The 22,275-nt window shown below is 41.5% G+C and overlaps 4 protein-coding genes across 5 annotated transcripts; all 4 read left to right on the forward strand.

The window, feature by feature from the left end:
* The first annotated feature begins 488 nt into the window (after positions 1-488).
* On the forward strand, positions 489-7,536 carry LOC139759901 (pupal cuticle protein 20-like). 2 transcript variants are annotated; one of them, XM_071682461.1, is made up of 3 exons: positions 489-617; positions 755-936; positions 7,149-7,536. In XM_071682461.1, the coding sequence occupies exons 1-3, from the start codon at positions 600-602 to the stop codon at positions 7,279-7,281; spliced, it is 333 nt and encodes a 110-aa protein (XP_071538562.1). In that variant the 5' UTR covers positions 489-599; the 3' UTR covers positions 7,282-7,536. The 2 variants fall into 2 exon arrangements, with proteins under 2 accessions (XP_071538562.1, XP_071538561.1); XM_071682460.1 differs by lacking the exons at positions 489-617; positions 755-936 and adding exons at positions 5,776-5,887; positions 6,054-6,235.
* Positions 7,537-10,595: 3,059 nt separating this feature from the next.
* LOC139759900 (pupal cuticle protein 20-like) lies at positions 10,596-12,745 on the forward strand. Its single transcript, XM_071682459.1, has 3 exons — positions 10,596-10,652; positions 11,230-11,411; positions 12,388-12,745. The coding sequence occupies exons 1-3, from the start codon at positions 10,635-10,637 to the stop codon at positions 12,518-12,520; spliced, it is 333 nt and encodes a 110-aa protein (XP_071538560.1). The 5' UTR covers positions 10,596-10,634; the 3' UTR covers positions 12,521-12,745.
* A 1,154-nt stretch (positions 12,746-13,899) lies between these two features.
* On the forward strand, positions 13,900-19,522 carry LOC139759898 (beta-1,3-galactosyltransferase 1-like). The gene is made up of 6 exons (XM_071682456.1): positions 13,900-13,943; positions 16,339-16,410; positions 16,896-17,059; positions 17,249-17,331; positions 18,165-18,290; positions 19,121-19,522. The coding sequence occupies exons 2-6, from the start codon at positions 16,362-16,364 to the stop codon at positions 19,296-19,298; spliced, it is 600 nt and encodes a 199-aa protein (XP_071538557.1). The 5' UTR covers positions 13,900-13,943; positions 16,339-16,361; the 3' UTR covers positions 19,299-19,522.
* On the forward strand, positions 19,410-20,259 carry LOC139760003 (beta-1,3-galactosyltransferase 4-like). Its single transcript, XM_071682745.1, has 2 exons — positions 19,410-19,466; positions 19,711-20,259. The coding sequence occupies exons 1-2, from the start codon at positions 19,410-19,412 to the stop codon at positions 20,257-20,259; spliced, it is 606 nt and encodes a 201-aa protein (XP_071538846.1).
* The last annotated feature ends 2,016 nt before the right edge of the window (positions 20,260-22,275 follow it).

Raw genomic sequence — 22,275 nt, forward strand, 5'->3', positions numbered from 1 at the left:
TGTAGTTATCTATTTTTAATGTATGGGGAGGAAGTTGTACGCTCATGTGTGTGTGTGTGTGTGTGTGTGTGTGGGAGGAAAGGTATGGCGGTGTAAGGAAGGGTGTGCAAGAGGTAGGGTACAATAGAGTGCGAGCGTAAGGCTCAGTATGGGCGAACAAAAGGAATGAAAGATAGGCAGATATGTGTTTGGGAAAGTAGGGTGCGAACGCACTTCGGTAGAAACGAAATACATAAATGGATAGTCTTGGAAAATGCAAACTCTTTGATACGAGTCTACACCGATGCTTTAGGACCTTGATAACCAACACAGCTTATGGAATACCTTCTTCTGGACACAGTATCGACTCATTTTGCCATTATCCCGCAATAGAATCCTGAATCCATCGATAACAAACCAAATTATATAATCCGTGAATAACCGCTATGGTCATAAGTTATATAAACTTCTGAAGACCTCTTAGAGGTGGTGGTACGGTTGTCTCCCGCAGGAGGGCGGGGCACGGAGGGCGTGGCAGAGACCACGGGAAGTATATATGAGAGAGACGCCCGCCAACCTGACATCACTCCTCGCTTGAAACCCGAGAAGAACACATCGAAATGAACCACCTCATCCTCGTGAGTACACACAGTTCTAGCCTATGCCATTGAGGTATGTGTGGGAAGAATGTCCTCAACATTCTTTATGTAAATGATGAGTTACTGGTACTCAAATGCTTCGGATTCAGAAACTCATTCCAACTCATTGGTTCCAGTTCGCTTGCCTGGTGGCGGTGGTGGCTGCCGACAGCTACAAGACGCCCATCCCCATTCTGAAGGACGACCGCACCCAGAACGCTTATGGCGAGTACACCTTCGAGTTCGAGACTGGCAACGGCATCTCCAGGAACGAGGCTGGCAAGCAGGCTGACGGTCAGGAGTCATCAGGTGGCTGGAGGTGAGGCTGCAGGTGGTGGTGAGGTGCAGGTGGTGGCTGATGAGGTGAGGCGCAGGTGGTGGCTGGTGAGGTGAGGCGCAGGTGGTGGTGAGGCACAGGTGGTGGTCAGGTGCAGGTGGTGGCTGATGAGGTGAGGCGTAGGTTGTGGTGAGGCGCAGGTGGTGACTGACGGGGTGAAATGCAGGCAATGGCTGTTAGATGGATGGTAGTGGAACGCAGGTGTGGATGACTGGGAGTCTGGACGTCTGACGCAGCGGGAAGGATATAGGAACCAAACATAAGCAACGAGAGGTCGGTCATGCAAGAAACAACTTGTGACGAGCAAACTGCGCAATTTGCTTGAATTTGAGGGATAAGTTGAAGCCTCAATCACTGACGGTCCGTAATTTGGTTTAATCCACTTTACTCAAACTGCTAAACCTCGAAGTTAAACCATGATAACCCAACAGCCTTACGATTTACCTTCAAGGTTTAATAGCTTTTCATGTCAAACTCTTTTACATGAAAAGAACTTACAGATTTATTCACAGTTTACAATTATGTTTATTAATGTTCATTATACTCAAAACAGACTTTAGCTAACCAGGTTCAACAGTAAGTGTTCATTTGTCCTGAGGAACATTCTTTCAAGCTTCAAAACTGTTCATGCCAAAACTTTGTAATGTTACCTCACTATTTTGGTTAGCATATATCCTACCTACTCTCATTCACATCTCATCTAATTTCTCTGATAATTGACAGGATTATATCCAACAAGAAATTTTGAATTAGTGATCACCAATTCTTTCTAAGCAACATATACATATATATTTATATATATATATATATATATATATATATATATATATATATATATATATATATATATATATATATATATCGAGAACACTTGTGTGTTTGAATAATATTTTTCTACGGAAATATTATATTATATATCCTACCTACTCTCATTCACATCTCATCTAATTTCTCTGATAATTGACAGGATTATATCCAACAAGAAATTTTGAATTAGTGATCACCAATTCTTTCTAAGCAACATATACATATATATATATATATCGAGAACACTTGTGTGTTTGAATAATATTTTTCTACGGAAATATTATATTATATATCCTACCTACTCTCATTCACATCTCATCTAATTTCTCTGATAATTGACAGGATTATATCCAACAAGAAATTTTGAATTAGTGATCACCAATTCTTTCTAAGCAACATATACATATATATATATATATATATATATATATATATATAATATATATATATATATATCGAGAACACTTGTGTGTTTGAATAATATTTTTCTACGGAAATATTATATTATATATCCTACCTACTCTCATTCACATCTCATCTAATTTCTCTGATAATTGACAGGATTATATCCAACAAGAAATTTTGAATTAGTGATCACCAATTCTTTCTAAGCAACATATACATATATATTTATATATATATATATCGAGAACACTTGTGTGTTTGAATAATATTTTTCTACGGAAATATTATATTATATATCCTACCTACTCTCATTCACATCTCATCTAATTTCTCTGATAATTGACAGGATTATATCCAACAAGAAATTTTGAATTAGTGATCACCAATTCTTTCTAAGCAACATATACATATATATATATATATCGAGAACACTTGTGTGTTTGAATAATATTTTTCTACGGAAATATTATATTATATATCCTACCTACTCTCATTCACATCTCATCTAATTTCTCTGATAATTGACAGGATTATATCCAACAAGAAATTTTGAATTAGTGATCACCAATTCTTTCTAAGCAACATATACATATATATATATATATCGAGAACACTTGTGTGTTTGAATAATATTTTTCTACGGAAATATTATATTATATATCCTACCTACTCTCATTCACATCTCATCTAATTTCTCTGATAATTGACAGGATTATATCCAACAAGAAATTTTGAATTAGTGATCACCAATTCTTTCTAAGCAACATATACATATATATATATATATCGAGAACACTTGTGTGTTTGAATAATATTTTTCTACGGAAATATTATATTATATATCCTACCTACTCTCATTCACATCTCATCTAATTTCTCTGATAATTGACAGGATTATATCCAACAAGAAATTTTGAATTAGTGATCACCAATTCTTTCTAAGCAACATATACATATATATTTATATATATATATATCGAGAACACTTGTGTGTTTGAATAATATTTTTCTACGGAAATATTATATTATATATCCTACCTACTCTCATTCACATCTCATCTAATTTCTCTGATAATTGACAGGATTATATCCAACAAGAAATTTTGAATTAGTGATCACCAATTCTTTCTAAGCAACATATACATATATATATATATATCGAGAACACTTGTGTGTTTGAATAATATTTTTCTACGGAAATATTATATTATATATCCTACCTACTCTCATTCACATCTCATCTAATTTCTCTGATAATTGACAGGATTATATCCAACAAGAAATTTTGAATTAGTGATCACCAATTCTTTCTAAGCAACATATACATATATATATATATATCGAGAACACTTGTGTGTTTGAATAATATTTTTCTACGGAAATATTATATTATATATCCTACCTACTCTCATTCACATCTCATCTAATTTCTCTGATAATTGACAGGATTATATCCAACAAGAAATTTTGAATTAGTGATCACCAATTCTTTCTAAGCAACATATACATATATATTATATATATATATATTTATATATATATATATATCGAGAACACTTGTGTGTTTGAATAATATTTTTCTACGGAAATATTATATTATATATCCTACCTACTCTCATTCACATCTCATCTAATTTCTCTGATAATTGACAGGATTATATCCAACAAGAAATTTTGAATTAGTGATCACCAATTCTTTCTAAGCAACATATACATATATATATATATATATATCGAGAACACTTGTGTGTTTGAATAATATTTTTCTACGGAAATATTATATTATATATCCTACCTACTCTCATTCACATCTCATCTAATTTCTCTGATAATTGACAGGATTATATCCAACAAGAAATTTTGAATTAGTGATCACCAATTCTTTCTAAGCAACATATACATATATATATATATATATCGAGAACACTTGTGTGTTTGAATAATATTTTTCTACGGAAATATTATATTATATATCCTACCTACTCTCATTCACATCTCATCTAATTTCTCTGATAATTGACAGGATTATATCCAACAAGAAATTTTGAATTAGTGATCACCAATTCTTTCTAAGCAACATATACATATATATATATATATCGAGAACACTTGTGTGTTTGAATAATATTTTTCTACGGAAATATTATATTATATATCCTACCTACTCTCATTCACATCTCATCTAATTTCTCTGATAATTGACAGGATTATATCCAACAAGAAATTTTGAATTAGTGATCACCAATTCTTTCTAAGCAACATATACATATATATTTATATATATATATATTTATATATATATATATATATATCGAGAACACTTGTGTGTTTGAATAATATTTTTCTACGGAAATATTATATTATATATCCTACCTACTCTCATTCACATCTCATCTAATTTCTCTGATAATTGACAGGATTATATCCAACAAGAAATTTTGAATTAGTGATCACCAATTCTTTCTAAGCAACATATACATATATATATATATAATATATATATATATATATCGAGAACACTTGTGTGTTTGAATAATATTTTTCTACGGAAATATTATTGAAATCGTTTTTTATTCCAAGCAATTTTCTCGCGTCATTTTACATACATTTAAATAACACCACACACACACACACACACACACACACACACACACACACACACACGTGCGCGGTCTGCCACATCTGTGGTGTAGTGGTTAGCGTTACCGACCATGAATCAGCTCCCAACTGCCAGGATTTGAGCCGTGGTCGTGGCAGTCAGCCCAAAGCCAACCAATCGCCTGCATGTGGTTACAAAGCAAGTGGAAAGTCACCTTCGGCGAGCTACATTATCCTCAGTGGAAGTCCTTCGTTTCCCTGCTCCTTCTTGGAGCGCAGCCTCGAAGTTGTAAGAGCCCCACATAAAATGGGGTTGAATAATCATATAAAGAGTGAGTGATGACCTCATTACTGTGGGAACTGGTTGTGAGGTTGTTCAACACGGTTGGCTGGAGATGACTACCTGCTGGTGAGGCAGAGCCGGCCCTAACAAGAGGAGGGGGTAGCGCGTGTGTGCAGTGGCGCCATACACCTGAAGGCTGTGGTGTGTGATGAAATCATATTTTCATTCCTTGTGCAAATCTGAAGTCCAGAAGGCCTTTGGTTGATGAAAGGATGTTCTCTGAGAAGAGAAATACTCCTTTTCACATCTATCATATCTCCATGAAATAGGAAGAACCAGAGTGTACATTATATTCTTGTGGAAACAGACAGATAAAGACAGGTTACCATAGTTTTGGCAGCGGGGAAGATCTTGAGCATGGACGGGACAAGCCAGCACCAAAACATAACAGATCAACAAGTAACACTTAACACATTGCAGACTACGATTTCGTGCATCGTGGGAAATCAGTATGTGGTCAAACCTGTCAATACTCTTGTTATTATTATCTGCAGAACACAAAACGGTGACAAACTCATCCAGAAAGAAATACTGTTTTTCAGCCACATGAGACATCTCAGACGATGCATGTCTCTGCACTGTTACTTTTGAAGCGTTCGGTGCAACATCTGAAGATGTTCTGTCCAGAAGTCACACCCCCTTCCTCACCACGCCCAGCTAAGCCCCGCCTCACCCCAGCTTGGCGCCGCCCATCGCCCCTCATCAAGCTATATAAAGAGGAGGTGAGAGTGGACAAGGAACAGATACTCCCTGAACTTCAACATGCACCGTCTTCTGATCGTGAGTGTCCGTAGGACGATGATACAAAGTGTTTCGTACTGATTGTGATTCATGCAAATTGCCTTGCAGAAAAAAAGATTATGCTTTTGCAACTCAAGTGCACTTGCACTGAGCACGTTCTTATGCAAACTACGAAGAGCAAATTCATAAGTTTCATTCGGTGCAGGTGGCTTGCCTGGTGGCGGTGGTGGCTGCCGACAGCTACAAGACGCCCATCCCAATCCTGAAGGACGACCGCACCCAGAACGCTTATGGCGAGTACACCTTCGAGTTCGAGACTGGCAACGGCATCTCCAGGAACGAGGCTGGCAAACAGGCTGACGGTCAGGAGTCATCAGGTGGCTGGAGGTGAGGCTGCAGATGGTGGTGAGGCGCAGATGGTGGCTAATATGGTTAGACGCAGATGGTGGATGATGAGGTGAGGTGCAGAGGGTGGGTGATGAGGTGAGGCGCAGATGGTGTTTGATGAAATGAGACGCAGGTGGTGGATAATGAAATGGCTGCAGATGAGGCACAGGTGGTAGTGGTTTCGGTGATGAGGTGGCTGGTGAGGAAAAGTTGATCATGAATGGAACAGAGAAGTGACCGGACGCGAGCAACACATTGGTGGCAAGAAGGACCAGTCTGCTGGGGGTGTGAGACAAACATGGTGCTGGACAAGAGGCGGAGGCGCCTATCGGTGACCAACACTTGAATGTATGTCGTCAAACATTCCTATGCCACTGTGAGCATCCAACCCCGACACTGGATCTTGTGAACACCCTTCACCAGTGTTGAGGCTGAGGGGTTGCTATCCTGTGACTGATGGCCGGCTGGCTCTGGCGTAAGGGTTCGAATCCCATCACCGCCGTACACCTAATCCTAGACTTGTCCTGATAATACCAAACCATTCAAATGGATATCATTTCTATTTTTGCGAAAGTTTTGTTTAAGTGCACGAATTCCCAGATCTATCAAAAGTTTATCAAGTCTTCCTAATGTCTTTGAAAAAAAAACTGTTCATATTTTCAACATTGTTTTTATAGCAAAATGACTTTCACTAATGAAATGAGAATCTGTTTACTTTGCCCTCAAGTTTATAAATGTTACGATGTGCCTCTCCTTGCAATCATATGCCTATATCACGATTAATGACAATGTTTCTTAACGGAAACTTTGTTATTGCTTCTTGAATACATAAACTTTATCTAATCATTTCCTGTTCTTATTATTCAGATGTCAATAAGCAAGTCTAACATTCGTGATATTTTCTGGTCGACAGCTACACTGACCCTGAGGGAGTGCCAATCGCCCTCACCTTCACCGCTGGTGTGAACGGCTACGTTCCCGTGGGCGATCACCTGCCAGTCCCACCTACATCCGTGCCCCTCCCATACGAACGCTCAGACCATTAAACCCACAACCAACCATCCAAACTCTTCCTTCCGACAATCTTCTTTCACATACCTTTTACCTGTCTCTGAACACTCGTTCATCACAACATAACTTTAGGGTATCTGAACAATCTACAACTTCACTATGGTACTTGTATATATGTTATATGGTGATCCGAATTTCAATATCTATCTTACATATGTAGCAATATTTATTCCACGAGTGACATCATAATATTGTTTCTCAATCTGTGTAAATAAAATGTTAGTATCAAGTATCATTCCCTCATTCCTCCAGAAGCAATGGAACAGAAAGAAGTTCCTCCCACTATAAGAAGTATTGAATATTGGTATGAACTGCTGTAGATGATTATAAGGTTTATAAAGTGCAGTTGAAACTATGGTAACTTTTAACCTTTCCATTGATCCGTGTCGTGTACAAGGAAAACACCGAATTTCAAGGGAATGTACAGACTGGTCACTTTGTAGATTAGATCTCAGTTTCCTATTCCATGTTTAAGGAAAATTGAGTAAAAGAAAAGAAGATATTACAATAAATGTGTGTGTAAAAAGAAAAAAAAAGCTAGGCTCACTCGTTTTGTCGTCAGCTAGAAGATTATTATATACGCATTCTGAAACCTTAGAAGATAACTCAGTAGCATTCATTGCTGCTCAAATACGCTTAAGGTAGTCAAAGACTAAGGCATTAAACAAAGGCTTCGTGAACACTGCTTAACGAAACTCAAAAATCCGACGTATCTTGAAACGGGTCGAAATGTTATGGAACAACATACATGATGGAAAGAAAAAAATTCATATATGTATATTTTTTCGCTCGCTTATACTGGTACCAAACCAATGGAACCTGGTTACACTGACTCAGACACACAAATGATCTATCTACCTCTATGTGTGTATTCAGGGATATAAACAACTTGATACACTACGCGATCCTAATACTGGAATCACGATCACAGTCGCGTTCCAGCAGTAGAGGACATATCCTCCTCATACCAGGCATGGAAACTTTGAGGTTCCAGAGACCTCAGTCCCTCCCCTCTGGTACACTGTAGTCACCATCACCCAACCATGTCAGGCCAATGTTTGAGCCACTGATTTGAATTTGGCTTTAAAAGAAAAACCTTCACTGTTACCCTAATCCAAGTGGGATATCCTTATCTTGATTCAACACACACACACACACACACACACACGCGCGCGCACACACACACGCACACGGGGTTAATCAGAAAGCAAAATGAATGAATGAATTCAAATGAGGAACTATTCAAACGAGATCTCATACGAATTTAGGTAATTCGTAAAACAAGGTTCATATACTCCAGTGTAGTGTATGAGAAGAACAGATGGATCGTGAGTGGCTCAACAGCCAGGAACCATCTGACACTATACCACATAAAGGACTGGTAAAGAAGATGGACACTGGGGCAGCGGGATGCTACACTGGGGGATGGAAGAATACCTGAATGGATGGAAAGGAACAACGCATATCAAACGATCCTTCTGATATGGGATGAGGTTAGTGGTGGCGTGCCTCAGGGGGGTTGGTCCTATCCTCGGTCCACTGTTTTCTTGTTTTTTTTTTTTCTATCCAAGTGAATGGTTTTCAGGGGGACTGGACTCGCACCTGAGCATGTTTGCTGATCATGCTCAGCCAATAAGGAGGTAATGAGGGAGGAGTACTGCAACAACTTACGAGGCGACTTAGACTAACACCAAACCTGACTTAACACATGGCTGATGATACTCAACTCTAGTAAATGTAAAGTAGTGAGGATGGGACACAGGGAAGGAAGGTGGGATTCTTATATAGTAGGAAATAAACTTCAGGAATCTGTGTGAGAGAGGGAATTAGGAGCCGACATCTTCCCTAAACCAGAGTCCTTAAGAGGATAGTAAAGGATGCGAAGTGTCTGCTTGTGAATATTAGAATAGAAATAAGCAAATGAATATGGAAAGTTTCAGCAAGCTGGTCATATCCTTCGTAAGGCCAAAGCTAGAAAATGCATCTCAGGTTTGTTCACCGCACATAAAGAAGCACAAACTCATAGAGAAGGTCCAAAGGAGGGCTTCAAAGATGGCACCAGGATGAAGAGAGATGGGTTGAGTTACAGGGAAAGGCCAGAGGCCTTAGATCTGCCTATCGTGTTAGAGAGAAATGTGAGGGGATGACCAGCTCGATGAACGGAGAGAGTGAACAGTGCTTCAAATGAGGAATGCAGCTGAACAGGCGGTTGCCATAACTCGAAATCAAAGACGCTTGCAATCAAGAATATAAAGAAGTACCTTTCTAGTATAAGAGCAGCGTATGAATGGAACAAAGGAGTTATGAGAGAATGAATGTGGACAGCATACACGAATCTTAGATAGCTGTATAAGAGTAAAGAAAATCCAAGAGTGTAAAACTCCCTCCCCGTACAATACAAATAGGTAACTGCACACACACACACACACACACACACACACACACACACACACACACACACACACGTAATTTCGTTAAAAAACGATACCCCTTTGATAAATTGGTCCCACGAAAACCACAACAGCCATAACAGACCCACTAGAAGTGTATATAGACCTACCAGTACACACGATGATGTCACGACCTTATATGTCTCATATCAACAGTATCATCCGTACGTCAGAATATGATAAGAACCTGTTTGATAACTCTACTGTATTATCCATGCGTCAGCTTGTGATAAAAACCTGTTTGATTACTGTAATATCCATAGGTCAGAATATGATTAGAATCTGTTTGATTACTCTGCTGTGTTAGTGAGACTAATAACAAATTGTCTAAACTAGTCCTTCCCTCGAGTTTGCCACTAAAAGGGTCAATTGTATGGACCAATAATTCTACTGACACCTTCCTAGCCACACTCACAAACCATGTTCTATTGACACCTTCCTAGCCACACTCACAAACCATGTTCTATTGACACCTTCCTAGCCACACTCACAAACCATGTTCTATTGACACCTTCCTAGCCACACTTACAAACCATGTTCTATTGACACCTTCCTAGCCACACTTACAAACCATGTTCTATTGACACCTTCCTAGCCACACTTACAAACCATGTTCTACTGACACCTTCCTAGCCACACTTACAAACCATGTTCTACTGACACCTTCCCAGCCACACTTACAAACCATGTTCTACTGACACCATCTTGGCCACACTCACAAACCATGTTCTACTTACGTCTTCCTGGCCACACCCACAAAGGCCACTGTCTCGTCCACTCACCGTGTGGTTGCTGCTCCGCCCACCATACAACACCAATATATATATACAGCGGCTGACACTGGACAACACATCACGTCCTTCTCCACTGCTTGCAAGATGAACCGTCTCCTGATCGTGAGTGTGGTGAACGCCAATACTGGAAGAGGATTGGAAACTGTTCCTTAAAAGTGTTACTTCAATGAAACTATGCTAGAGTAAAACTGTTGGTAGTAATTCTTATAAAGTACTTCAGTAAAAGTATAGAGTAACTCATCTGAAAATGATTTAAGTAGAAAAGTGATAAGTTTCTGGTCTGTAAAGCAAGGTATTCATTGACATACCAATATGACAACCACGTTCGAAGTAAATGTAAGAAATTCATCCAAAGATGTACTTGAGTGAAAGTCAATGTAGTCCAAATTCTCACTGCTTGATTAAAAGATAAAATCAAAATATTCTATTCAATCGTACTAAACGAAATACTACTATTCAGTTACTCTCTAACCCTGGTTAATTACACATCGTTGAAAACTTTACTAATGAAGATTAATGATGTCTTTTTCCCACGCGAATATAAATCGTGCGGTCGCGATCTCAAGTTTCGAGATGTCGGAATGTATTGCAGAACCTTCCTTCATTCCAGTACTTAACGACGACTTCATTAAGTACCGCAGTTCTTCATGAGTCCTTCAGGAAATCTCATTCGTTGCAGGTGGCTTGCCTGGTGGCGGTGGTGGCTGCCGACAGCTACAAGACGCCCATCCCCATCCTGAAGGACGACCGCACCCAGAACGCTTATGGCGAGTACACCTTCGAGTTCGAGACTGGCAACGGCATCTCCAGGAACGAGGCTGGCAAGCAGGCTGACGGTCAGGAGTCATCAGGTGGCTGGAGGTGAGGCTGCAGATGGTGGTGAGGCGCAGGTGGTGGCTGATGAGGTGAGGCTGCAGGTGGTGGTGAGGCGCAGGTGGTGGCTGATGAGGTGAGGTGCAAATGGTGGTGAGGTGCAGGTTACGACTGATGAGATAAGGTGCAGGTGGTATCGGGGTGCAGGTTACGACCGATGCGTGAGGTGCAGGTGGTGGTGAGGTGCAGGTTACGTCTGACTAGGTGGGGCATAGATGGTGGCTGTTTAAGTAATGAGGCAGCAGGAGGTTCATGGGGTGCTGTGAGAATAACCACTAGTGAATGGGAGAAGCGACCGAAGACAAGCATCAACAATAGTAATAGTATAAAGACGCTGCCCATAGGGGATGTGAGAGACACCCTGTAGTAATAAGGACACATACAGGTAGCCAACATGGCTCGGGATAATAGTACTAGACAAAGTACTAAATAACAGTCAAACTCGAGTATAGTAAATACACAATGATTCAATGCATATTTCTGTACATGAATTCGCCAGGTTGAAAGGACGAAGACCCAACTAACTCTCACTAGGAAACTCTGCTGGTCAGCAGGCTTCGACACTGTGCCATTGTGAGGACTTACACCGTGAGCCACTTGATTGTTACTCCATCACGTGTTCCCTAGATCTGTTTTGCCGAGGAAACATCTCTTAGTGGCATTATATCTAAGACATACTAATTATCATTCCCAGGCACACATCATATAAGTCTTCAAAATTCTGTCTAAGATCATATAACTTTTACCCTTTCCCAACTCCTTGTTTTAACTGACTAATGTCCTCCTTTTTCTCGTAAATTGCAATTATATAAACGACTGGAATAAGATTACACGACATATAAGTTTCTAAGCCTCCTAACACGTTATTCAGATGTTTGCGTGAAACATATCAACCTCCTTTGTGTATTATTCAGTAAGATATCAATACGCATGTTTAATATTCCTGGTATTTTCTGGTCGACAGCTACACTGACCCTGAGGGAGTGCCAATCGCCCTCACCTTCACCGCTGGTGTGAACGGCTACGTTCCCGTGGGCGATCACCTGCCAGTCCCACCCACATCCGTGCCCCTCCCATACGAACGCTCAGACCATTAAACCCACGGCGCAGACTCGCCCGCACACACACACACACGCATCCTCCAGTGTGTCTGTCTCAATGTCTCCCTTTTCTTGTCCCTTAAGTTTTTGTCTTTACGCATCTATCTTTTCCCCTTTCAATATATAGATTCATCCATTCTATTGAACTATTTATGCATGAACAATCACGTAATATCAAGTGTCTTTCTGTTTGTGTGTCAATAAAGTGTTGGTAGAGTCAAATTTTTTTTTTTTTCGTTGATCCTGTGGAATGATGAATATGAACCACCTTCCACTCCTCCATCGTGTGTGTGTAAAAGGTATGGTAATGTCTTTATTTCTCATGATATGGTTCAGTGTTTAGGATGACGTAATCACTGATCATCTTCCAAATAGAATCCTTTTTCTGTTTCCAGTTCGGATCATTCTATACATCTGATAATCTAGCTCTTCTCCCTTGACTCTTTTTCCAGCTTCGATGTCGTTGACTCTCAAGGACCGAAATGAGAAGTCTTTCTCTTTGTCAAATTAAAGTTCGTATCCCAAACAAATACATTAAGAGTGACAAAAACAATCATAAACTCGAATATGTTGATAAAAAAAACGAAACTCTGACTTTAGATTTCGAACTGTCGGTAAAATATGTGGAATTTCATCCCGATATTGGCAACAGTAACACATCAATGTGTACTTTGTACGCTTCCTCAGTACAAGTACTTGAACAGTAATTTCCTTTTTTTTTTTAAGTACATGTATATGTAGGTCATTATGTACGAGTACTTCTGTTGCAGACCTTAATGTTTTCATCACATATGAGAGAGAGAGAGAGAGAGAGAGAGAGAGAGAGAGAGAGAGAGAGAGAGAGAGAGAGAGAGAGAGAGAGAGAGAGAGAGAGAGAGAGTCTTTCGTACTGATCGAAAAAAAAGAACGAAACGAAATGACAACTAGAAATCTATAACGGGAACTACGAAAACTAAATATATAGCATCATCTTTCATAGTTTTGCATGCTGAAACAGATGTACGTTGGGTAGGGCAATGGGTGGGATACGTGAGTCTATGTACTAGGATACTGAATGGATATGCCAACTCCGTTCTGGTCTACGTGTGATCCCACACCTCCAAACCTTCAGATGTACGTCCGATAGAAAGTTCTTTGTCGCCTTCATCGTACACCACAAATTCATAAATTACAGACATGTACCTACACACACACACACTTACCTCCAACGCCACAGGTGACGTAATAAATCAAATAAGTGAAGTAATCTACCCTTAAACAGAAACATTATGATTTACGACGCACGCGAGATAGAATGTAAATGTGAATTGATGCCTAACGATGTCTAATTTATCGAATGAGCCAATTCAAATGAGGAGGTGGACGCAAGTGGCAGATCGGCTGTCAGTGGTACGACAGACACCGTCGGGTAAAGACAGAGGTATATATATATATATATATATATATATATATATATATATATATATATATATATATTGTGCTTCCCATCGCACGCTTGTTTACGCTCAGACACCTGTGGTTACTTTCTGAAAGAAGAAATTTGTGTTACTTAGGAGCTGTGTTACTTCTCTTCACGAGACAATCTACTAGTTGTGTTACTGATGGTTGGTCTCTGCGGTGCCTGTTGTTGATACTGAGTGTAACGACCTTGTTGGCAGCATTGGAGAAAAAGGTCAAATATTCCTCACATTGGAGAAAAAGGTCAGATATTCCTCACATTGGAGAAAAAGGTCAGATATTCCTCACATTGGAGAAAAAGGTCAGATATTCCTCACATTGGAGAAAAAGGTCAGATATTCCTCACATTGGAGAAAAAGGTCAGATATTCCTCACATTGGAGAAAAAGGTCAGATATTCCTCACATTGGAGAAAAAGGTCAGATATTCCTCACATTGGAGAAAAAGGTCAGATATTCCTCACCTACATGACTGGTAGGTTGATGGTAATATTCCTCATCTATATAACTGGTAGGTTGATGGTGATATTCTTCGGCTATATGAGTGGTATGTAGATGGTAATATTCCTTACTTGCATAACTGGTAAGATGATGGTAGTATTCCTCAATTGGTGCGTTGATGGCGATATTCACTAAAGAACAGTAAATGATTTTGTTTATCTTTATGTTTGTGTGTTTGATGAAGAGATTTGAAAAAAGAAAATGGTTTTATTTTGTGTAATGTTCTGGAGGAGGGACGCTTGTGTATGTCGCCCCCCTCAGACAGTAGCCTCACGTTCCTTCCTGCAGGAGGCGGAGGTAGAGAGCAACGGGGGCTGATCCAGGACACGAGTGAGAGCAACGGGGGCTGATCCAGGTCACGAGTGAGAGCAACGGGGGCTGATCCAGGACACGAGTGAGAGCAACGGGGGCTGATCCAGGACACGAGTGAGAGCAACGGGAGCTGATCCAGGACACGAGTGAGAGCAACGGGGGCTAATCCAGGACATGAGTGAGAGCAACGGGGGCTGATCCAGGACACGAGTGAAGCTATGGATATAATGATCACGTGTTTCCCCAAGAATACCTCAGAGAATGTGGGGGTCATCAACTGCAAGGGTTGTGAGGGAAGGAGGGACAGTGGGGTGCTATCAGTCGGACGCAGCTGTTGCTGGGTGTGTGGGGGTGAGGGAAGGAGCCAACAGCTGTGTTAGATGTTGGTGCTAGAGCTGTCCTCACTCCCACTTTTCGAAGGTGGTCTGAATCATACTAAACGCAGATGTGACTCCATTGCCAATGAGAGAGAGAGAGAGAGAGAGAGAGAGAGAGAGAGAGAGAGAGAGAGAGAGAGAGAGAGAGAGAGAGAGAGAGAGAGAGTACTCAGTGGAGCAATGGCCCTCCTCCTACGACCCCTGCAAATTTAAGGAATATTTCTCTGTCTCTGCTTTCATATGTGACTCTGCTGCTTGCCAGCGAGAAGGAGAGCTCAGGTGGCAGCGTGTTGGCCCAATCCCAATAATCCCTGCTTACTCAATAAACATCCCAGCCTTGATGTGGACTTCTGTCCGTGACTCGAGCTTCCAACGTAAAAAAGGAACTCATGACTTTGACTGGCATACGTTGCTGTGTCTTAGCCTGATTCATCATGACAATAACAACCCACAAAAGTCAAGTCTAGGAATCTATTGAAATCATCATTACACCACGTAGGTCCAACAACAGCATCTCTATGGTAACACTCTAGATCTACGCTACATTTATCTTCTAAATCTCTCTAACTGCTAACAACATGTAGAGCCGTTCACTCTACCCCTGTTCCAATATCTAGATTTTCTTCAGCAATGGAGTCTTAAATATTCTTTTAAAAAGTCACTGTAAGTAAATGACTCTGTAGTCTTAGCCACAACTTTGTCCTGTTATCAGTCGACAGTTTAGAAAAAGAGAAAACAGAAATAGACGAGGACATACATTATTCACAAAGGTTTGTACCAATCAGAGGCATACAAGGCCAATAAACATGATCTATTTCGTGACAATCTTCAAACATCACCTGCAGAGTAACATCCTCATGTAACCACCAGTAATCAAACATTCCAAGAATGACTTTGATCTTGAGGAACACAAATAACCTTTTCTCTTGGCTGTCGATGATAACATCCCATCCTCATTGGACGGACCGACTGAAGCCTCACATGACTCAGTGTCAGTACTCACGTCCCTCCCTCTCAGCAACTATACAAGCCATACCTCCTACCCTGGCTATAAGTTACGTGCACCACCAGTTAAGTGATGACAGTCAACCGATATTTCTCTATAATTCTATGATTACGCGTCTAGCGGTTTGGTAACCTTCTACAATCACGTAATTTATCACCTGCAGGTTGTCTGGGAAAAGGGCTCAGAATGCTCTCCAATCTACGACGGCTGCACCATACTCTTCGTTGCCAAAAGTGTAAGTAATGGCCACCTACTTTACATATGTGTGACGCAAACGAACACTTGCTCAACACATCTGTTCCATTTATCATATATTACTGTCACCGAGGCACTTTAAGATGTACTTTATATATGAAGGGCAGCTGGGGGCTAGTATTACCTCGCCATGGATGATACAAACTCGTATCTCATGTGGTGACTGTGTTGAATGTCTCAAATTGACTCAGGCTATCAATCTACCTCCATAAAAGTACTAATTATCAAAACTGAGTATCTCAATGACAGGCATCCCAACAGTCCTTTGCGATAGCTTGAGGGAACTTAGGCCACCCTTGGTGCCCTATCGTTTTACAGATTCCTAATTTGATATCTGGAGATATCTGTGGATATCTCCCTGACTGCAAGTCTGAGACGCCCGTGCCGGGACCTGACGTGCTCTGAGGGGGTCGTGCCCTTGGGTCGTATCGACGTTGTTCTAACGGTTGTACTGTCGTGTTTCAGGGTCGTGCTGCCTGTGTCGTCCAGCAGCCTGGAGGGTTGGTTCGCTTGGGCTGGTGGTGGTGGCGGCTGGCGCAGTGATCTTGCTGGTAGTGCTGCTGATGGGAGGTCAGCTGCGTGGGGAATATGGCCCCACCGACACCACCCTCCTGAAGTGGGGTCCCCAGGCAAGTGTGAACACACTGCATGACCAGGATCTTTGACCCGAGACAATGCATGACCAGGAGCCTTGACCTGACAATACTTGACAAGGAATCTTGACCTAACACGATGGTAGACCAAGGGACCTTGACCTGAGACATTTCTTGACCTGAGACGGTGCATCTGTTGCTTACTCTTGTCTTAACCTGTTGCAGGCGAGCTTCACCAGACACAACGGTGGATCGGCAACGGATGGTGACACGGTCAACAGTGGCCAGCTAAAGAGAAGAGCTTTCCAGTAAGGCTCCGTTAAACGGTTTATGTGTTAATGTTAAATTAAACGGTTGATGTGTTAATGTTAGATTATATCTAATCCCTTGAGAACGACGGGATAACGGTACAACCCGTTTATCGTTACGGTACGACACATTAACACGACGGTACGACCTTTTATCATGAAGGTATAACCTCTTAGCATGAAGGTACGAACCTTGAGCACGACAACGGTACGACTCTTGAACATGATGGTACAACCCATGAGCACAAAGGTACGACCCTTGAGTACAACGGGACGACCTGTGACTTAAGGATCTTACCAAAAGCCAGGTCATGATACCAAGCGGTCGTACCGTCGTGATCACGGATCGTACCGCCGTGCTCACGAGGTCGTACCGTCGTGCTCACGGGGTCATATCATCGTGCTCACAGGGTTGCACCGTCGTGCTCAAAAGGTCAAGTGCACTCTAATGAGTGCTCTGCCGTTCCCCAGTGCACAGGCGTACATGCCGAGGAGGGTATCAAAGCGAGTGTGTCGAATTATATGCTTCGTTAAATAGATGCGAATTTCATAATCATCTTAATATTGAATAGACACCTGGTACATTATGTTACATCGTGTACCAGTTGTCCAAATTATGCTACAGTTCTGTTTGTCCATTGCTTTACTTAAGGATTAGATTCAAGATGTATTGGAGAATAAACAGAGCCAGTCGGAGAAGAGAAATCTGTTCTAAATTTTCATGGAAAAAAACTCATGATTTACATGATTATAGTCTTACTATCAATGACTTATTTGCACCCATCACCGACACCACCAGCCCTTCCATTCACCGGACCATCACCATCTTCCAGGTACATTATAGAGGAACCTGATGTGTGCAGATCACATCCAGACGTCCAGATCATCTCCTACGTCCACTCAGCCGTTATGAAGGTGGAGAACCGGCAGCTCATCCGGGACACATGGGGCAATCTCAGGTGAGGGGTCAGGTGAGAGGGGGGTCAAGTGAAGAAGGGTCAGGTGAGGGGATGTCAAGTGAAGAAGGGTCTGGCGAGGGGCTCAAGTGAAGAAGGGTCAGGTGAGGGGCTCAAGTGAAGAAGGGTCAGGTGAGAGGGGGGGGGGGGTCAAGTGAAGGAGGGTCAGGTGAGGGAATGTCTGGTGAAGAAGGGTCAGGTGAGAGGGGGGGTCAAGAGAAAAAGGGTCAGGTGAGAGGAGTCGGTCAGGTGAGGGGTCAAATGAAAGAGGATCAGGCGAGAGGAATCATGTGAAGAAGGGTCAAGTGAGGGGTCAAGTGAAGAAGGGTCAGGTGAGGGAGGACGGGAGAGGGGGAGGTCACACCATGTAAGGGGGTCATAGGTGAAAAGAGGCGACGCGAAGTTCTCTTTCCTGTCTTTGATGATGATAAACATGTCCTCCGGGGTTTAGTGATGAAGACGTGCTTATGTCTAGCTATGTTAAGCACTACATACCCTCACACCCTGTGACATACTGCCAAAACCTTCCGATCAACAATGAATAGCAGAATTATCTTGAATGACGATAGACTTAATCTTCTGTTCATTATATCATGTTACTGACCCTCAGATCTGGATTATGAGAGAAGATATACGTCCTTCAAAAATCACGTTTTCCTTCTTTCTTCCGTAAACTCCTGAGTGCGTTTAGCGCCACAAACGCTAATGCAATCTCGGTCAGACAGACCCAAATAGGATTACTTAAACAGAGTCTATGCACGCTGGTCTTACCTAATACCTCACTATTCATCAACACAGTTTAACAACTGTGTGACTTCAGCCTCTCGTCGCAGGTACTACCCGCAGGTCCGCATGCGGGTCATCTTCGTGTTTGGCAGTGCGGCTACGGAGGAGGAACAAAGGATGCTGAGCGAGGAGAGCAAAGCACATCATGACATCATCCAACTTGACTTCGTGGATTCCTACAAGAACCTTTCCTATAAGGTAATCAGTCGTTCCTTCCATTGTTAAAGCTTTCGAAACTACGTAATACTGAGCTACGATACGTATCGTTATATACTTAGAACGTAAGAGCAAACGAATTTATCTGAAAACGTGTCTATGGTGCTGCTTCCAACGATTATGACTGAATTTGTTCCATATATTAGCGATCGTGTTGATCTTTCGCCTCATGCAAAGGTAAGAATGTTTGCCACACGAATTTGTTTGTATCTATTAATACGATTGAAATCAGACGAAGAACAAGTCTTTATTACATGGTACAGCTGAATAATCACAGTTCTCTGTATCTATGTCCTAACATATAAAGGTTACACGATTTCACGTTCATTTGCTTCAGGACTAATTAAGTCATCAATACACAGCTACGAGCATCACCATGAGCCATATATACCGCTAAGTGAACAACTCGTGCTTGCTACAGGGGGTGTCGGCGTTGCAGTGGATTAACCAACACTGTCTGCAGGCGAAGTGGATCCTGAAGTCCGATGACGACATGGTCATCAACGTCTTCGGTCTGGTGTCCTATCTGGGTCACTACAGCCGCTGGACGGCCCTCGCTGGCAAAGGACTCCCGTCTAAGATCCTGTGCGCCGTGTGGTGGGGGATGCCAGTGCTGAGGGGCGAGGGTTGCGCCAAGTGGTGCGTCTCCATGGATGAATGGGCCGAGGCGACCTACCCGACGTACTGCTCCGGCAGCGCCTTCGTCATACCGACTCATCTGGCGCCCCGGTTGTATCAAGCCTACTTCGACGCGCCATTCCTGTGGGTCGACGACGCGTACATCTCTGGCGTGTTGGCCAAAGAAGCGGGGATCAAGCACCAGCACATTCATGCGCTCTACGAGTTGAATCATCACCTCATAGAGGAGAACCTTGTGCGAGGGAATCGCCTCTTCTGCCACCATCCTGGGAGTGCTGCACCCCGGGCTACGTGGTGGCCACTCATCGCGGCCAAGGAAGGCCAGAGATAGCCAAACATTACTGGAGCCACAGTCATAATGTGCTCTCAGCCTCCTCCACACACAAAAGAAGCAACACCCGCTGGTGATATCATTACCCTCACAGCGTGTCGGTGTTCCAAGCTTTATATTTTAAAAAAATCTTTTGGGTATCATTCTTAAATCCTGTCTCGAGGTTATAGACATCCCCTCAGAGTTCATTTCAAATCTTAGATTCAAATTTTCAGTAAATTCCTCAACGTCTAAGAATTCTTGTGTCAAATCTTGGTTTATCAATAAAAAAAAAAAAAGATCGATCAGATTTGGTTCATATGATTGTTTTATCTATTTCACCAGCCACCCAAAGAAAGAAATGACAGCTACTCTCAGACCTGACATCACTCATCGACCTACAACAAACACCACCTCAGAATAGCCCAAGATCCTTCATATGAGCCCACGATACAACCACTACAACAATGACATCAATCACTTACAACTCATTTGTCATACACACACACACACACATCACTACACTTGACCTATGGTTCCGACCGGTGGAAGTATATGTATATATAAAACCAAGTGAAAAAATACGATAAGTCCCAAGTGCACTTTCGTGTAATCGCATGGTCAGTGATACAAGAATTCTTCCATCTCTCCTGACGACTTGATTACACAATAGCTTCATTTTTCCTCGTAATTATCAGCTGATACTGAATAACAGTCATACCTGTGGCCTACTGCAATCATATATATATATATATATATATATATATATATATATATATATATATATATATATATATATATATATATATATTTGGGTATCTATTTGGTATGTATATCTAAGTACATATTTGCGTAGACTTTTTTCCCTTTTACTGGATACATTGACCTATTCATGTCCAGTGTATTTCATCAAAGTACTATGACGTGGGCCTTAGCATGTATCTTTACTAGGTACCTATGGACATAGGCTTTTCCCAGCTTTCGATCATGAGAAAAGGAGTCAGGATGATAAACAGAATCCAAGTAACAGGTTCAACATAACGGTAATCAGACTCGGTAAGAATTGACGTAATTTATGATCCTCCTCTGTAGACATCAAGGAAAATAAAGCTCCATTAATCTGGGCATAACGTTAAGTCATACAGGTGCCACAGACTCAATAATCTATCAAATGTCCTTTTTTTTTTTCTCCCTCGACATTCCACAAATACTTCAAACGCAAATGCAACAACATTACGTGATTTGTCAACAATTTGATAAACTTTTTGAAGAGTTTGTTAATGAGGAAATTTGCCTTGTTATGCACTGGTAACACCGATGCAGAAGACTTACTTATCAACATGATGATGAAACTACTGAAGATTGTGCGATGGTGGTAGGGTGGATATCGAGAACACTTTAAGAGAAGCAAAATACGAATTACCGATACCGTTCAACACGTCTTTTCTCTTATTTGTCATTCAGGGTTAAGAGTGCATTAGCCAGGCTAGAGAACACCTGAGTATCCCCCACAGATTAGATTGAGCTAAATCACTCATTTTTTCTTCTTCTTTTTTACGAAAAGCTCGTCCGAAAACAGACGCGAGAGATCCAATATTACGACACTGGAAACCCCTAGTTATCAACCCCCACACCACGACGGAATGACAGACAGGGCAGAAAACGCAAATGAAGAGAGAGAAACTGTTGTAAAGCTTAGGGGATAATAACCTGATTGCCAAAGACCCAGTTATGTTCAGATCACTACCACCAGCAAAATCAGGGAGCGTCAGGGGATGGATTCCTTCACTTTAGACTAAGGTAAACTTGCAGGGTCAAACAGTTTGTTACATTAGATCCTCCTCTGTAAGGAAGCTACGGTGCGGGCTGGTCACGTACTAACCTTATTAGTGCTAGGGTCAACTCATTATCTTCACAAGGAAGACGATAAACTCAATTGACGCCTTATCTTCTTCCAGTTTTTGATATTTGTGATGACGCAGCTCACGTGTGAGGAGCTCTCCACATTCTTAGTTTTTAATCTTTGCTGCCAAGTAG

Source organism: Panulirus ornatus, chromosome 34 (assembly GCF_036320965.1).
Source record: "Panulirus ornatus isolate Po-2019 chromosome 34, ASM3632096v1, whole genome shotgun sequence".
Taxonomy (NCBI): Eukaryota; Metazoa; Arthropoda; class Malacostraca; order Decapoda; family Palinuridae; genus Panulirus; species Panulirus ornatus.

What these genes read in the sequence shown, in the direction of transcription:
- LOC139759900 (XM_071682459.1), top strand. An exon ending in GAGTCATCAGGTGGCTGGAG is followed by an intron (nt 11,412 to 12,387) that starts GTGAGGCTGCAG and finishes TCTGGTCGACAG; the next exon opens with CTACACTGACCCTGAGGGAG.
- LOC139760003 (XM_071682745.1), top strand. Translation starts at nt 19,410, where the DNA reads ATGACTGAATTTGTTCCATATATTAGCGATCGTGTTGATCTTTCGCCT. An exon ending in ATCTTTCGCCTCATGCAAAG is followed by an intron (nt 19,467 to 19,710) that starts GTAAGAATGTTT and finishes TGCTTGCTACAG; the next exon opens with GGGGTGTCGGCGTTGCAGTG.
- LOC139759901 (XM_071682461.1), top strand. An exon ending in GAGTCATCAGGTGGCTGGAG is followed by an intron (nt 937 to 7,148) that starts GTGAGGCTGCAG and finishes TCTGGTCGACAG; the next exon opens with CTACACTGACCCTGAGGGAG.
- LOC139759898 (XM_071682456.1), top strand. Translation starts at nt 16,362, where the DNA reads ATGCTCTCCAATCTACGACGGCTGCACCATACTCTTCGTTGCCAAAAG. An exon ending in CTAAAGAGAAGAGCTTTCCA is followed by an intron (nt 17,332 to 18,164) that starts GTAAGGCTCCGT and finishes ACCATCTTCCAG; the next exon opens with GTACATTATAGAGGAACCTG. An exon ending in GACACATGGGGCAATCTCAG is followed by an intron (nt 18,291 to 19,120) that starts GTGAGGGGTCAG and finishes CTCTCGTCGCAG; the next exon opens with GTACTACCCGCAGGTCCGCA.